This window comes from Myodes glareolus, chromosome 3 (genome assembly GCF_982192425.1).
Source record: "Myodes glareolus chromosome 3, mMyoGla1.1, whole genome shotgun sequence".
NCBI classification, from domain to species: domain Eukaryota; kingdom Metazoa; phylum Chordata; class Mammalia; order Rodentia; family Cricetidae; genus Myodes; species Myodes glareolus.
Genome location: NC_142028.1, coordinates 68,495,760 through 68,510,711, shown reverse-complemented (window position 1 = coordinate 68,510,711; position 14,952 = coordinate 68,495,760). Strand labels below are relative to the sequence as shown.

General features: G+C 53.4%; 1 protein-coding gene across 3 annotated transcripts in view; it reads left to right on the top strand.

The window, feature by feature from the left end:
* The window catches only part of Stk40 (serine/threonine kinase 40), a 38,424-nt gene extending 24,358 nt beyond the window's left edge, over nucleotides 1-14,066 (top strand). For all 3 annotated transcript variants that reach the window (XM_085686576.2, XM_048434438.3, XM_048434437.3), the window contains exons 5-11: nucleotides 1,463-1,690; nucleotides 2,305-2,357; nucleotides 8,567-8,682; nucleotides 9,923-10,067; nucleotides 10,224-10,343; nucleotides 10,838-10,922; nucleotides 11,866-14,066. In XM_085686576.2, the coding sequence (XP_085542702.1) occupies nucleotides 1,463-1,690; nucleotides 2,305-2,357; nucleotides 8,567-8,682; nucleotides 9,923-10,067; nucleotides 10,224-10,343; nucleotides 10,838-10,922; nucleotides 11,866-12,084 (966 nt within the window). In that variant the 3' untranslated portion in view covers nucleotides 12,085-14,066. The remainder of the gene's footprint in view (nucleotides 1-1,462; nucleotides 1,691-2,304; nucleotides 2,358-8,566; nucleotides 8,683-9,922; nucleotides 10,068-10,223; nucleotides 10,344-10,837; nucleotides 10,923-11,865) is intronic.
* The last annotated feature ends 886 nt before the right edge of the window (nucleotides 14,067-14,952 follow it).

Below are 14,952 nucleotides of genomic sequence, written 5' to 3'. Positions count from 1 at the left end.
TTGTATTCTTTCGGATGACAGAACAGAGGTGACCAAAAGTACCTTGATTGGTCATCTGTGTGTTGGACACTGGGTTCAGACCCTGCAACAATGCAGGCTATCTCTGGCCTGCAGGATCCAAACATACATGTTGCACCTGTTTTTGTCACACTTGGGATCCCTTGCAGTAAGGAAAGTGACTAGGGCTGAGGGCCCAGTGTGGCAGCTGACCCCTGACTGCAGCAAGGAGGGAGGGAGGGATTGCTAGCTCCCCATTATGCATGAGGAACTAGACTCATGAGGTGGAGCTGTGTCCCTTGCCAGTTATGTGACTGCCCAGCAGTGCTGTAGCCATGCAGAGAGCTGTTGTCTTATACAGTCAGGGTTCTCAAAGAAACAGAACAGAAGGGGGATGTATTGACTGGCTCCCAAGCTGTATGTATGTCCAGGTAGTCCAGCAAGGCAGAGAACCTGGTCGTTCAGTCTCAGTCTGGTCTTCAGCTTGTGTGGGAAACCCAGTTAGCTCCGGCACTGGTGAAGGAGTGCCACAGCAGCAGGGTGGATGGGCTTGCAGCGAAGAGAATGAGGTAAGCAGGCAAAAGCAGTTGCCCTCTCCTTTTTCAGTGTTTTGAGATAGGATCTCATTATGTGGTCTTGACCGACCTGGAACTAGAAATGTAGATGAGACTAGCCTCAAACTCATAGAGATCTGCTTGCTTCTGCCTCTTAAGTGCTGGGATTAGAGACATGATCCACTGAACCTGGCCCTCAGTTCCCTTCTTCCATGCCTTTTACATGGGTTACCACCAGAAAATGTGGCGCACATATTTAAGATTAATCTTCCTGCTTCAAATAATCAGATTAAGATCCCTCACAAGTGCACCACGTGGCATTTAGCTGGTTTCAGGTGCAGTCAGGTTGACAACCAGAATCAGCCATCACACACAGAATATTGTGTGTACCCTGAAGCTTTCCGAGAGTGACCACGCTTACACTTCTGCAGTCTTATGCCTTGAGTGGTGGCACATGACTTAAATCCCAGCAGACAGATCTCAGTGAGTTCGAGGCCAGCCTGGTCTACATATCAAGTCCTAGCCCAGTCGCAGCTACATAGTGAGACCCTGTCTCAAAAAATTGAAAGATAAAAACGGCTGCAGTCTTGGCCATGGATGAAAGTGACACTGGTGGTGCTGGAGTCTGGGGCTAGAGCAGGAGGCTGATTCCCAAAGCCCAGGCTCACTGCTGCAGCACTGGACTGAGAGGGCCGTGCGGCTTTAAATGTCCAGTGCTGACCCTTCCCTTGCCCTGAGATGATGAACTTGAGAGTGTTGGGCTTGTTGTTTGACCTACAGGAAGCTGGGCATTACCCTAGTCAGACTGTCTGGGTCTCAGTTTCCCACTCACAGACATTCAGCCACTTCCCTCTGGACCTCAGAAGGAGGGTCTTACACCGCGGTCTTGTCTGTTCCTCCTTCCCTCCCAGGACCGCACCTGTGAAGCGGTCGAGGACACAGAGTCTGGTCGGATGGTGAAGAAGATGAAGAAACGCATCTGCCTCGTCCTTGACTGCCTCTGTGCACACGACTTCAGCGACAAGACCGCCGACCTCATCAACCTACAGCACTACGTCATCAAGGAGAAGAGACTCAGCGAGCGGGAGACCGTAGTCATTTTCTACGATGTGGTTCGTGTGGTGGAAGCCCTGCACCAGGTGAGGCCCAGAGCCCCGCGTGCCACAGTGAAAGCATCCTTCTGACTGCAGCTGAGCAGAGAACTGCTTGGTCCTGACTGCACCAGCTGTGTTTGTAGCTGCGAGTCCAGAGGGAGGGATTGGCAACCACCAGAGCCCCACGCAGTAATTCCCAGTCAGTCAAAAGGCTGTTTTAGCCTCCCAGCTCAGGATAGCTGTAAGAGACAGGTACACAGACTGTCTGAGCTTTGGGGAGACTGGGGTATCAGGTACCCCAAGGTGGAGGGCAGAAGTACTTGAGCCTCATCCAGGGCTCTGTTGGCCAAACCTGGAGTGCTCAGTCACAGAAGGGAAGCGCTTGTTCCTTGCCCACCACTCCAGGCTGCAGCTTCATGGCGTGGTTGATAGAGCAAGGAGGAAGGGCTTTCCCGTAAGCTGCTGCTGTGGGGTTAGAAGTGGCTGAGGAGACTGCCAGGCCACTTGTTACCTGCTTCAGATGCATGCTTGATGAGGCCCAGGAGACAGATCCTAGGGGTTCTCTGCCTTCCTAGACCCTGATGAGTCTCCATCTTCCAAAATGAGCCCCATCCCACTTCTCGCTTTCTGGTGCAAACCATCCTCTCGTTGGTTTTCAGAAGAACATCGTGCACAGAGACCTGAAGCTTGGGAACATGGTGCTCAATAAAAGGTAGGTATCCATTCTTCCTCTGCATCCCTTCGAGCTGGGCTACATGCTGCAGCTACCCAGTTCTCTGTGGTGTCCGTGGGATTCTGACTCAGAACAGCTCAGCATCCAAGGGCTGGGAATACTGTCTACTGAAACCAGGAGTTCAGGATCATGGAAAGGAGAGAGCACTGCCCCCCCCCCCCATCCAGGAGCAGAGCTGCTGGGGTCTGGGAGGGATGTGGGAGGTGCAACAGATGGCTCTTTTGGGCACTGGCTCCTTCAGCCATAATAGGGCAGTGGGGTGAGGTTTAGGACCCATGGGAGGAAGAGCTTCTCTGTGGGCTTCCGCAGTCCTAGGAAGGCAGCACTGCCAAGGAGTGGCGCCTCACCTGGTTCTCCAAGCCTCTCCCCGTCCTTTTCCAATCTGGGTAGGTTAGAGGGCAGAAATGGCAGCAGCACAGACTTGTAGTGTAAGTATCATGGTGGTGATTTGTTCCATGATATTGTCAAGCCCTGGAGGGGCCCTCTGTCCTTGTGCAGTAGCCAAAGCCTCCACGGTTATGGGAAAAGGAACTATAGGGAGGTGGGCCACCCAGGAGGGGCAAGGGCCTCAACTTGAAAGCTGCAGCCAGATGCTCCATTGGGTGGTATTGGATAAGGCGGCTAAGCTACCCTTCTCTCCACCAGCTCCCTGATGTTGGGATTGCAAACTTGTTTCTGGGGTGTAGCACCTACCCCCAGGTAGCTTGTCATCTGACCAGAAAACAAATATCTCATTACATACCAAGGGCAGTGTGGGGAGCTGGCTGACTGGGAAGGATGAAGCAAAGGTTTGCCAGTCTAAGAGCACGAAGAGATGAGAACGTCAATGTCGCACTCTGCAGAGGGGAGGGGAGGAAACAGGAAATTCCAGGGCTTCTTTGACCCCATCTGGCTAAGTGAGGAGTCAGGGAAGATGAAGGGGCAGGATGTGGGGGTCGGACCTGGCTCAGAGCCCTCCCTGTGCTGCCTCCTATTTGGAGACTATGCTGCTTCTTGGTTTTACTTGCTAAGTGAATCCATCCATGCATCCTGTTACCAACCCTCTGAGCTTGTTTCTCATGCATAGAAGTGGCGTGATCCTGCCTTCTTGCAAAGAGATGCAAATAGATGTTAAATTGCCAGATGGGGGTTGGCATTTCCTAAATACAACCTCAGTGTCAATTGTAAAAGGGCCTGAGGTTCCTACAAGTGAGACAGGAGAAGAGGCCAGGAGCTCCCACCCTTCGGATGAGGCCCAGGGCCTTGTCATTCCCTGAGGCTTGACTGGGACTCAGGAGAAGGCAGGTGTTGGAGGGTACTGGCCACCTTGGTCCAAAGTTGTGGAGAGTGTATTGTCTTAGGGTGACTTGGCCTGTCAGTGTGAGAGCTTACAACAGCAGTGTTCCTAGCACTCAGAGGCAGGGGCATCACAAGTTTGAGGTCAGCCTGAACTATATAAGCAAGAAAGACCCTGTCTTTAAGAAACTAATAAGCCGAGTGCTGGTGGCACACACCTTTAATCTCAGCACTCGGGAGACAGAGGCAGGTGGATCTCTGTGAGTTCGAGGCCAGTCTGGTCTACAGAGAAAGTTCTAGGACAAGCTCCAAAGCCACATAGGGAAACTGTCTCAAAAAACAAACAAGCAAAAAGCTATAATAAAGAGGAAAACTTGAGTCCTGTTTGTCCTAGGCCCTCTGTGGGACATTGAAGAATCCATGACCCAACCAGCTTGGGCTCTTCATAACAGCTGCTTGTTGACTTGCTAACTCTCTAAATGAGCATCCCAAGAGTTGTCATGGAAACACAGTGGGGCTCCTGCCTGTTAACTGCACCAGTGTGCATGGCCTCTTTTTTCCACTGGTGGTTTTGCTTCTCCCTTCTCCCAGCCGCCGGTGCTGCAGGTCCTCAGCATAGCTGCAGCCGGTCTCAGGTGACCGTCGGTTGCAGAGCACTGTACACTAGGACAGAAAGAAAGGCAGCTGGGTGCTTTCACTTGAGCACCCAGACACTCAAGAACGGTACAAGGAGACATAACATAGAAAGCCCCTCATATTCCTTCCTCCTTGGCATGCCAACCCTTTCTCACCCATCCTGCCAGGCTCTTGTGCTAGCCAGTGGAATGCAGACAAATGGGATGAGAGCCTCCAGGGAAGGGAATGGGATGGAGCGAGGGCTGAAATCTGAAGCCCTCCTTGGGGTTATGTGAGGCTGGCTGTGGGTTCCTTCTTCCTCCTTCCTCTTGGGTAGGCAAGTTGCATACCAATTCCTAGAAAAGCAGAACGCTGTGGTAGCCCAGGGGCCATAGCTGAAGTGTGACTCACCCAAAGCAGCTCTTGCTGACGCACATTGCCCCACCACCCCTTGATGCCCTTGCCCTCCTGTCAGGACCAGCGGGGGGGGGGGGGGGGGGGGTCTGAGCATTGCCAAGCTTTGGGAGGGCTCTCGGCTGATCATGACATTTCCTGCGGGAGAGGCTTCGGTGTCTCAGTGGCAGAACAGCCACCACCGGCAGAAGGTTGGACGTCCTGCTGGCAGGACCTATAGTAACACAAATGTGTGTGTTCCAGGGCCAGTTATCACCCGTGTCAGAGACAGTGTCTTTCCTAGGCTCTCCTAGGCATGCCAGCTGGCAGAGAATATGAGGCTATTGGCAGCTTCCTCTGACAAGCCTGAAGCTCTATGCCCACTGTGAACCATCTTCTTACTCAGTCAAACCCAGCCAACCCTGAGAGTCGGGCCTCCCATTTTCCCCTCATGGAAAAGGACATTTGGGTTTAGCAGGAGCTCCACACAACAAGGAAATAGTAGAGGCAGGATCGGGCCAGGGAACCTGAGTCTCAGGCCCCACTGCCCTTGCTGGAGCTATCCTCCCAGCATTCCACGTCTCAGAAACCACAGGATACATTCGTGGCTGCAGTGGCCAGCACAGAAACACAGTGCTGTTCTGTAGAGCCTTGCAGTCCTGTGTCAGGCGCAGTGACACAGGAGGCTCACAGCGGTGGGGGGGGGCATTGCAGCCAGACTCAGATGATCCTCCGAGATCCTTTGTCTACATCCTCAGGCTTTGTCCTGCAGGGCATCCTGGGGAAGAGCTGGAGCCCACGTTTCTACTGAGAATGTGGAGGACAGACTGGCCATTGTTTGTGCCAAGTCCTTTGCCAGCAGAGTTCCCTGAGGTAGCTGAAGGGCTCTCAGAGCCTCTTGGATGCAGCTCTTGGGGAAATCCACTCGTAGCCACATCCCCTGCTCTTGAGTCCACCCTCCCCACTGCCCTGAGAAACTGTTCTAGAAAGAGATGCACAAGGGCCCTCACTGAGCATCTCTCCCCGCTGTTCACCAGCGCCATGCTCAGCCAGTAAGCCCAGGCCAGGGCAGTTAGGGAAGAGCCTCCCTCCCCACTAGTGCTCCCAAGTGTCCTCTCAGCAAGGGCCATCCTCCCCCAGCTGATGGGAGGAGCACACCGTGAGCTTCCTAGAAAGGTTCCAAGCCCAAAGCTGCCTGCTTGATGACTCTCAGAGAAGAGCCTGTTTTTCTAGGCCAAGGCTGTCTGAAAACCAAGACGAGAGCTGAGTCAGCCTGAATGGGACAGAAGGAAAAGTCATTTGGGGGCTGGGTTCTTCCCAGGGGACTCTAGGGCCTAACAGACCTGGACTTGGACCTACCTCCCAATTTTCCCAAGCTGTGTGACCTTGGGCAGGTTTCTTTACTTCTAGACCTTAGTTGTCCCATTTGATGTAGGGAATTGAAAAGTCCCTCACAGACCACTGTGAAACATATCCACCTGAAAACAGTCCACCTGAGTCCTGGCAAAAGAACTGAGGTGCCGGGCCCCAGAGCTAGCTCTGTGTATTCCTGTGTGCCTCACCCCATTGTTTCCTCCATAACAGCCGAGCAGCATCTGCTTGCCTCAGCTCCCCTCCTTATGCCAAGGACTCTCCTGGGAGGCTGGCCCCAGCTTACTAAATGACTCACCCACTCACTATATGGGAGCCACATTCCCCACTGATGGCAGTGTTGCCTCCCAAAGGCCCTGCTGCTCCAAATGAGGAATATCAAGAAGCTACAGTCAGTGATAGTGCGTAGGCTCATAATTTTTGAGAATAGGGCTTGTGTGCGCGAGCCCTGGCTTTGACCCCTAGCATTCCAGGTTATGAAACAGCCACAAAGGTTGTTGGAAGTAGACAATGCATTGTCTCATGGTGACTCTGAAATGTGCCCGCTGAGCCTGTGTACATGATGTGTGGCTGCTGCTCAGTCACCTGAGACACTTCAGGGCAGCGCCTCATTCACAGGACAGTGTGGGTTCTGCATGCTGAGCCTCAGAGCCACAAACCCATGCAGTGGGACCCCAAAACTTTTTGTTTGTTTTTCAAAACAGGGTTTCTCTGTAGCTTTGGAGCCTGTCTGTCTTGGAACTCATTCTGTAGACCAGACTGGCCTTGAACTCACAGAGATTTGCCTCTGCCTCTGCCCCCCGAGTGCGAGTGCTAGGATTAAAGGCATGCACCAACACTGGTTGGCAACCCCAGAAAAAAAGGCTACCTGCTCATAACTTTTAGCAAAGGGAACCCCAACATGGCAGGCAGAGCTGGCCTTGGCAGGATCACCAGTTTACAATGCCTTCCCTTTCTGGAGTGAACTCCTTCTCTTTAAGGCCTTGGACCAGTGAAAAACCCAGACCTGCATTGCTGGCCATCTCCTAGCCACTGAGCTCATGGCTAGCCGCCCAGCATCAACAGCAGTGTGCATGCTCTAAGTTCTCCACCCTTCCAGTGCTGGGTCTCCGGTTGGCTTTGGCCTCCAGTGGGGTTGTAGAAAGATAGAGTGGTTGAAATTGGTTAATTGCACCATTGCTCTGCCTCCTCTATTCCCATTCTGTTAGCCCTGAGGGTTGTGAGAACTGGGAAGAGCTGAGATGGCACACTCACCTAATTGGATACCAGGGCTCTTTTGAGAGACCTACCTCACAGTACCCAGTAAAGATAGGCTCAGGCTCGGCAGGGGAGATAGTTCAGTTGGTTAAAGGTTTGCCAGACGAGTAATGAGGATTTCAAGTTCAGATCCCTAGCGTAAAAAGCCCATAAGCCTATAATCCCATCCCTGTTGAGGAATAAACAAGGGGATCCCTGGGCTTACTGGCCAGGTAGTCCTGCAAATTGGTAAGCTCTAGGTTCATTAAGAGACCCTATCTCAGAAGAGATGGCTCAGGGGTTAAGAGCACTGACTGCTCTTCCAGAGGACCTGAGTTCAATTCCCAGCAACCACATGGTGGCTCACAACTATCTGTAATGAGATTTGGTGTCCTCTTCTGGCCGGCAGGCATGCATGCAGGAAGAATACTGTATGCATACTAAATAAATAAAGCTTGAGAGAGAGAGAGAGAGAGACCGAGACCCTATCTCAAAAAATGATGTTAAGGGGGCTGGAGAGATGTTTTACCACCTGTAACACCAGTCCCAGGGGATCCACTGCCCTCTTCTGGTCTCTACAGGCACTGTGCACTTATGTGGTACACAAGCATACATGGAGGCAATCTGGGTGGTGGCGGTGCACTCCTTTAATCCCTGCACTCAGGAGGCAGAGGCAGGCAGATCTCTGTGAGTTCAATGCCTGCCTGGTCTACAGAGCAAGTTCCAGGACAGCCAAGGGTACACAGAGAAACCCTGTCAAGGGGAGGGTGTACAAATAAACATATGCAGGCAAAATACTCATACACATAAAGTTAAAAAATACTGATATAGAGAGCAACAGAGAAAGATACCAGATATGGCCTTCCTAACATGTACACTCAGAGACATACAGCTGTCAGCTGGAAGGCATGATAGAGGATCAGCTTCCACACTCACCAGAGCATGCGGAAACTTCCCATGGGCGGCCTAGGCCTGGTACACTGGCCATGAGACGTCAGTGGAGAGGCAGGGAGAGTTAAGGTCATACATGTCTGCTGGTCTTTTTCTGCCTGTGGGAATGAGGAAATCATATTGGAAGTTGCAGGTTACTCCCAATCTTACAGATTGGCAAAAACCTCTGGGAATTGGCCCAGCTCTGAGCTGTACCCTGAGATTCAGTCAGAGGAGCAGGTTCAGGGGAGGAGGGTGCTGTGCTCTTGAAAAGAAACCTGGTTGCTTTTGCTCAGAATAGGGGCCTGACCCAGCAAGGTGCCTGGGTCTGGGACTCTCTGTATTCACTCTTTGCCTCCCGTTCTTAGGACCCATCGGATAACTATCACCAACTTCTGCCTTGGGAAACATCTTGTGAGTGAGGGGGACCTGCTGAAGGACCAGAGGGGGAGCCCTGCCTACATCAGTCCTGATGTACTCAGTGGTATGTGTGGTCCCCACGTTGGCAGTGCACTCCTTGAACAGATGGTAGCCTGTGGGCAGGCCCTGGACTAGGTGTCGGCTCCCCTGAGCCCAAACCAGTCCTGACCCCCCCTGTCCAAGATCTGTGGTCTAATGGAGGAACAAGACCGACTGGCCATGTGCCCACATCAGGTTAAAGCTATGAGAGAGGTGGGCATTCCAAAAGAACGTATCAGGGCACTAAGAAATCTTCCTGGGATGTGGCATTTAAGCTGCAATGTTAAAAAGTAGAAACCCAGCGGTGTGAGCATAGTACCACACACCCAGCATTCTAGCACTCAGGAGGCAGAGGCAGAAGGATCTTGAGTTCTAGGCTAGCCTGGGCCACATACAAGGACTCCTGCCCCCCAAAAAGCCATACTACTATCCTAAGGACAGTCTCACAAAACCCCTTTACAGATAAGGACACTAAGGCTAAGGTGACTTTTTTGTTTGGCACCTTCAAAAATTAGTAATAGGTTTCACTGTGGCCTTTTCATTTTTAAGCATATATATCTGTGTGCTTTGTTCCTATTTGCCTTTCCATTCCTCTCACGTAGCCCTCTGCTCCCTCTTCTGGTCCCCTTCTCCCTCCACATAGTCCCTCCTGCTTCTGTGTGCCATATGTCCCATTACAGACTCCTTTCTCATTCCCCCTCCCTGTGGTGGGGACATGCAGACCACACCACTGACAAGGAAGCTGTCTGAGAGGTTGATGATGTAAATGTGCAAGTCCAGGCTGGGTCCAGGCAGTGAGCAGAATAAATGACAACGACAACCCCCGGGTCAGAGAACTCACCATCTAGTAGGAGAGCTGGGGAGCAACAGAGATGGGGGTGGGGGAGGGGTGGCAGACAGTGGCAAGTGCTATGAAGGAACCAGGCTAGATGAGGGCAAAGGATGGGGGATGAGGGGCTGCCAGCTGTGTCTGCTCTAGGAGCTGCTTTCCTGGGTATGGGAGGGGTAGCTAGCTCCCAGAGTCTCCAGGCTGATGGAGAAGATGATGCAGAGCTCCGCGGAGCAGGGCAAGATGGGTAGGCTGTAATACCCAGGTGTCATCCTGGGGAGCATGGGAGCAAGCATGCAGGAGCTCAGAAGACTGCACTGTGCTTGCCCTGGGAGTAAGAATGTCTAAAGGACGACCTGAGGCACAGGTGGGATTTGGAGTAAGTAGCTGCCCAGGGACATCAGCCCAGCTGAGTGTGCATGTGCTTTGTCCCCAGGTCGGCCATACCGGGGCAAGCCTAGTGACATGTGGGCCCTGGGTGTGGTTCTCTTCACCATGCTCTATGGACAGTTCCCCTTCTACGACAGCATCCCACAGGAGCTCTTCCGCAAGATCAAGGCTGCTGAGTACACCATCCCCGAGTGAGTCCTGCTTACCTTACCAGGGGGTGGGGAAGGGATCAACTGGCCCTCTGGGATTTCAGTGAGGAAACAGTAACACCACTGGATCCTGGAACCCTGTGTCAAAGGCCAGCATCCGTCACCATGCTGAGGTTTCTTCCTCTTCTTCCTCACCAGGGATGGAAGGGTCTCTGAGAACACGGTGTGTCTTATCCGGAAACTGCTGGTCCTTGACCCCCAGCAACGCCTGGCTGCTGCTGATGTCCTAGAGGCACTCAGTGCCATCATTGCGTCCTGGTGAGTGGACCTGCACGAGGCCAGGAGCTCAGATGCTCTGCCACCCTGCACAGACGGGCAGCCGTTCCTCTGCTATGTCATCAGCTGCAGATTCTCCTCTGAGGGTGTTGGCAGAGTGCATGTCAGACATGCCAGCTGTGAGGTGGGCATTGCCTCTCTGCGTTCCTACCACAGCCCCTGCACAGGAGAATAGAGGCCCAGAGCAGTCAGCCATGTTAGGCAGTTACTGGCTGGGCCCTAAGCTGGACTGACTCTAAAGAAGTCAGAAGCAGGACTGGAGAGATGGCTCAGAGGTTAAGAGCACTGGCTGCTCTTCCGGAGTTCAATTCCCAGCAACCACATGGTGGCTCACAGCCATCTGTAATGAGGTCTGGTGCCCTCTTCTGGCCTGCAGGCAGACTTGAACACTGTGTACATAATAAATAAATCTTTAAAAAAAAAAGTCAGGAGCAATAGGGACCCTGTCTAATCTGACGTGTCCCCCTTCCCTGCAGGCAGTCCCTGTCCTCTCTGAGCGGGCCTTTGCAAGTGGTTCCTGATATTGATGACCAAATGAGCAACTCTGATAGCTCCCAGGAGGTAAGTGTGGAGCCAGGAGCAGGTGCAGGGCTTCCTGTCCACCTGAGGTTCCCAGCCTGAGAAGAGGCTGTTGGCTGACACGGAGTCAGTTCCTGGGAGGCCCCAGTGCCGGGCAGCCACCTGGGCCTCTGCTGGCTTCCTCTTCCTCCCCAAGTCCCATTTCTCTCCCTGTCTGACTCATGGGGTTCTCTCTCACCCTTCCTGCTTTTCGTTTTTTAGATGATTCATTTACCTCCTCTTCTCTCCCCCTATTCCCTCCACTAGAGAAAGTGCTGGGGACAGACAGGAGTGCTAGGTAGCAGCTGGGGGTGGTCTGGGAGGGAAGTTGGACCTTCCCAGCAAACAGTGGGCAGGTGGATGGGGGGGGCATGCCTGGAAGCTCGGCCCAGCTCCCATGCACTCCACCGTAAGGCATGTGGGGCATATTTTTATCCCATTCTCAAAGGAAGTAAAGGATCAGAGAAGTAAACTGATGTGTCCGCAGTCACACAGCTTGGCAGCAGGGGAGCTGTACCTTGCTCCCAGAAGCCTGCCCTCCACTAGTCAGGATTTAGAGCTGCAGTCTTGCATTGCCTGCCTGCTGAGGAGGGAGCTCGGCTGGAGGCCATGGTCGGAGAGTGGCTCTGCTCTTAAGCCTTGACACGCATCAGCCCTCAGAGTTCAGAGGCTCTTTTGTGAGGAGACACGCCTGCACCCCCACCCGCATACACATGTACACCCCCACCGTGGGTGAGGGTGCTAGCGCAACCTGAAAGGTAGAAGACAGGCTGTGTGCGGCTGGAGCCTCCCGCGGCCACTCAGCCGCAGGACTTTAGGGCCCCACGCTTAGCCTTTAGGAAGATAGGTCCTGACTCGTGCTGCCTAGGGAGCATGCTCTCAGCACCCCAGCTGCCCAGCCCTGCTGCCTGTGTTTTGTCTTCACCGTGGTCTCTCGGTCTCACAGGCAAAAGTAACAGAGGAATGTTCCCAGTACGAGTTTGAGAACTACATGCGACAGCAGCTGCTGCTTGCTGAAGAGAAGAGCTCCATCCATGAGGCCCGGGCGTGGGTGCCTAAGCGGCAGTTCGGTAGCATGCCACCAGTGCGACGGCTGGGCCATGATGCACAGCCCATGACCTCCTTGGACACAGCCATCCTGGCACAACGCTATCTGCGGAAATAGTGCCCTCGGCTAGGGCACCAGCCCCAGCACACCTCTCCTCAGCCCACGTGGGGCCCAACCATCCGGCCTAGGCCCGGGCCCCACAGTGCTGGACTGACTCCCAGGCTGCAGCAGGGACAGGGCAGGGATAGGGACAGCCCAGGTCACAGCCAGGGTCAACAGAGGTACCACAAAGCTACCTTTTGGGATGATTGCTTGATTTTTTTTTTTAATCTGAGAATTCTAGATACCTGATCTGCTTTTAATCATGACATTTTAATCTACCTCTCTGTCTCTCTAACCACGCTGTCTCTGGACCGAGTGCCGGGAGGAAAGAGGGGAGCTCTTAATCTTGCCACCCAGGCCCTGGAACAGCTAGAGCCTGGCCAGGCCACTGCTCCCCACAGTCCATATAAGCTGACCATGCAGCTCGCTACTGGCCCCCAGTAAGCACCCCTTCCCACCGTCCATGTCCCCATCCCCCCCCCTCCCTGGGGCCTGCCCTCAGTCTAAGCTTTGGAACACTTTCACCTCATCTTCTGCCCAATTCAGATAGATTTATTTTTTTACTGAATCCAACTTCTCTCCCATCTCTAGATTCAGCCTATGGCTACTCTCTGCCCCCCAGCCTGGCTGGATAATGGGGCCCACACCTGTATGTATGCTCCTTTCTCACCCCCAGGCACCTAGGCCTTCTCTTGCCAGTTCTTCTCTGTCTCTAGACTTGGCTTCTCTGTCTCAGCAGCTTCTCTTAGGTGCTGCACATGCGCATTAGCCCTGCCTCCTTCGTGTGGTACCCAGGTAACATGGGCGTAGTGTGAAGGGACCTGTGGCCAACTTTGGAGGATGCTCTGGACCTGCTGGGGACAGGCGACTTGTACTCAGAGACCCTCCCACCCTGCTTCAGAAATGTATCTTTCTCAGAAGATCTGGACAAATGCCTATCTGGGGAGAAGACTTGGAGGGAAACCTGTAGGGACCAGGGACCTACCTACCTGGTTTGAGAACAGCCCTGCTACCTTTTTGAGCCTAAATTTTGAAGTGGATGCCTGTCTTGCCAGAAATGCTGTTCTCTCCAGAATGCCCCTCCCTTCACTGGACTTGGCGCACCCAGTACCAAGCTAAGACCCGACTCTGGAGGCCTATACCTTGTGTATCCTCAGAGAGGGTGTTGGCCCCCTTCTGGCAGTTCTAGACCCTTCCTGCCTCTTGCTCTCCAGTGGGGGAGACCATGTTTCCTAGAGTGTGACTGCCCTTCACCCCCTGAAAAGCTGACTCACTGTGAGTGACCTTGGGCAAGTTCCCAAACCTCCTTGTGCCTCAGTTTCCCCATCTGGAAAAAATGGGGCCACCTCTTGCCAGCAGTAGCAGGGCCGTCCATGCCCCTTCCTCCCCACCCCCTCATCCAGCCCTGGGCGCCTGTGCCTCTGTTTTGCTGGGTCTGCAGGAGCCCTCCTGAGCCCAGCGCCCCAGCACCCTGCTCTGCCTCGAGCTCAGTCATCCAGCCGCTGAGAGTCAGGGCATGGTGCTGGGTTGGGGGAGGGCTCTTTTCTATATTTATTTGATAATGAAAAGTCTCCTATGGGAGCAGAAATGCAGTCGGCCTGGACTTGTAGCCCACGACTGCCCTCCAGTGAGGCTCTGGGGCCTGGCTGGGGCCTTCCTGGGTGGAGCCCCTGCCTAGTGTCTCAGGCCCACATCCACAGCCCTCCTTTTAAAAGCAATACCTTCAGGTCTGCAGAGCCCGTCAGACAGCCTGGTTCCTCCCAAGGCCGACCCTCAGTCTGATGGTATTTCTGGCAGTGTAGATGAGAGGAGGCTGGGCCCGCCCTCACTGGTGTCACACACTGAGAAGTCCTGTTGTAAAGAAAAAAAAAAAACGAAAACAAAAAAAGAAACAAAATGGAAAAAGTCACAAAAAAGTTTGTATAAAGACGTATTTTTGTACTACATGGGGACTCTTCCTGCATGTCAGCAATAAACTTCCTGATCTGGAGCCACCATGCCTGCAGCAATGCCTCTCTGTTCTTGTCCTCTGTCTAGCTCACTGTCTCTGGGCCCTGCAACAGGTGCACTGTGACCTCCGACCAGCAAAAGCGGGAGGGAACAGGGATGTCCTGCCTCCTGTCAGTGCCCAGTGGGAGTTTCTGGCTTGGTGTGGCCCTGCTTCTGCCCACTGTAGGCAGAAGAGTAGCGGGGCCTTGACAACTACAAAGCCATTGGCCCCTCTGTAAAAAGGCCCGTGTCAGAGGTTGTGGTTGCTGGGTGCCATGCATTCACATACCTATTCCAGGGAGCTGGGGTAAGGAGCTAGCCCGGGCTGGCCTTTTCCTGTACTGCCCTCGCCTCCTTGGGAAGCCAAGGGGTGCCTTCCTTCCTTCCTTCTTCCGTTGCCTAAGTTTAGACCGTAGATCGTACTTACCAGCAAAGCCAAGAAACAGTGAGGGGAGAGGTAGAGTAGACCATCCCCAGCTGGGCAGGGAAGGCAAAAGGCACCGCAGCAAATGAAACCTCTCTCAGACGAGCCTCTTCCCATGACTGCTCTGCCCTGCCCCTTCCCCGCAGCCCACACCCCTACATAGTCCATCCTGTATGGACCCCTGCCGTCTGAGCCAGGTCTACCACCGTGAGATGCCCTTCCTCGGCCCACCCCTGTCAGCTGCTGCTCTGGACCTGGTTTCCATTCACAGTCCCTAGCTTTGGGTACAGATGTCTCTGGGACTGCATAGCTCTCCCAATTCAGCCCTCAAAATTGGTCTGGCACCCAACTGGTACTCAGAATGGCCTAAGGCGTTTGTTTTCTTTTTGCTTCTAGTGTATAGACAAAACAGCCCTATTTCTTCAAACTGTTTTCTTTCTAAGATTTATTTACTGTGTATACAATGTTCT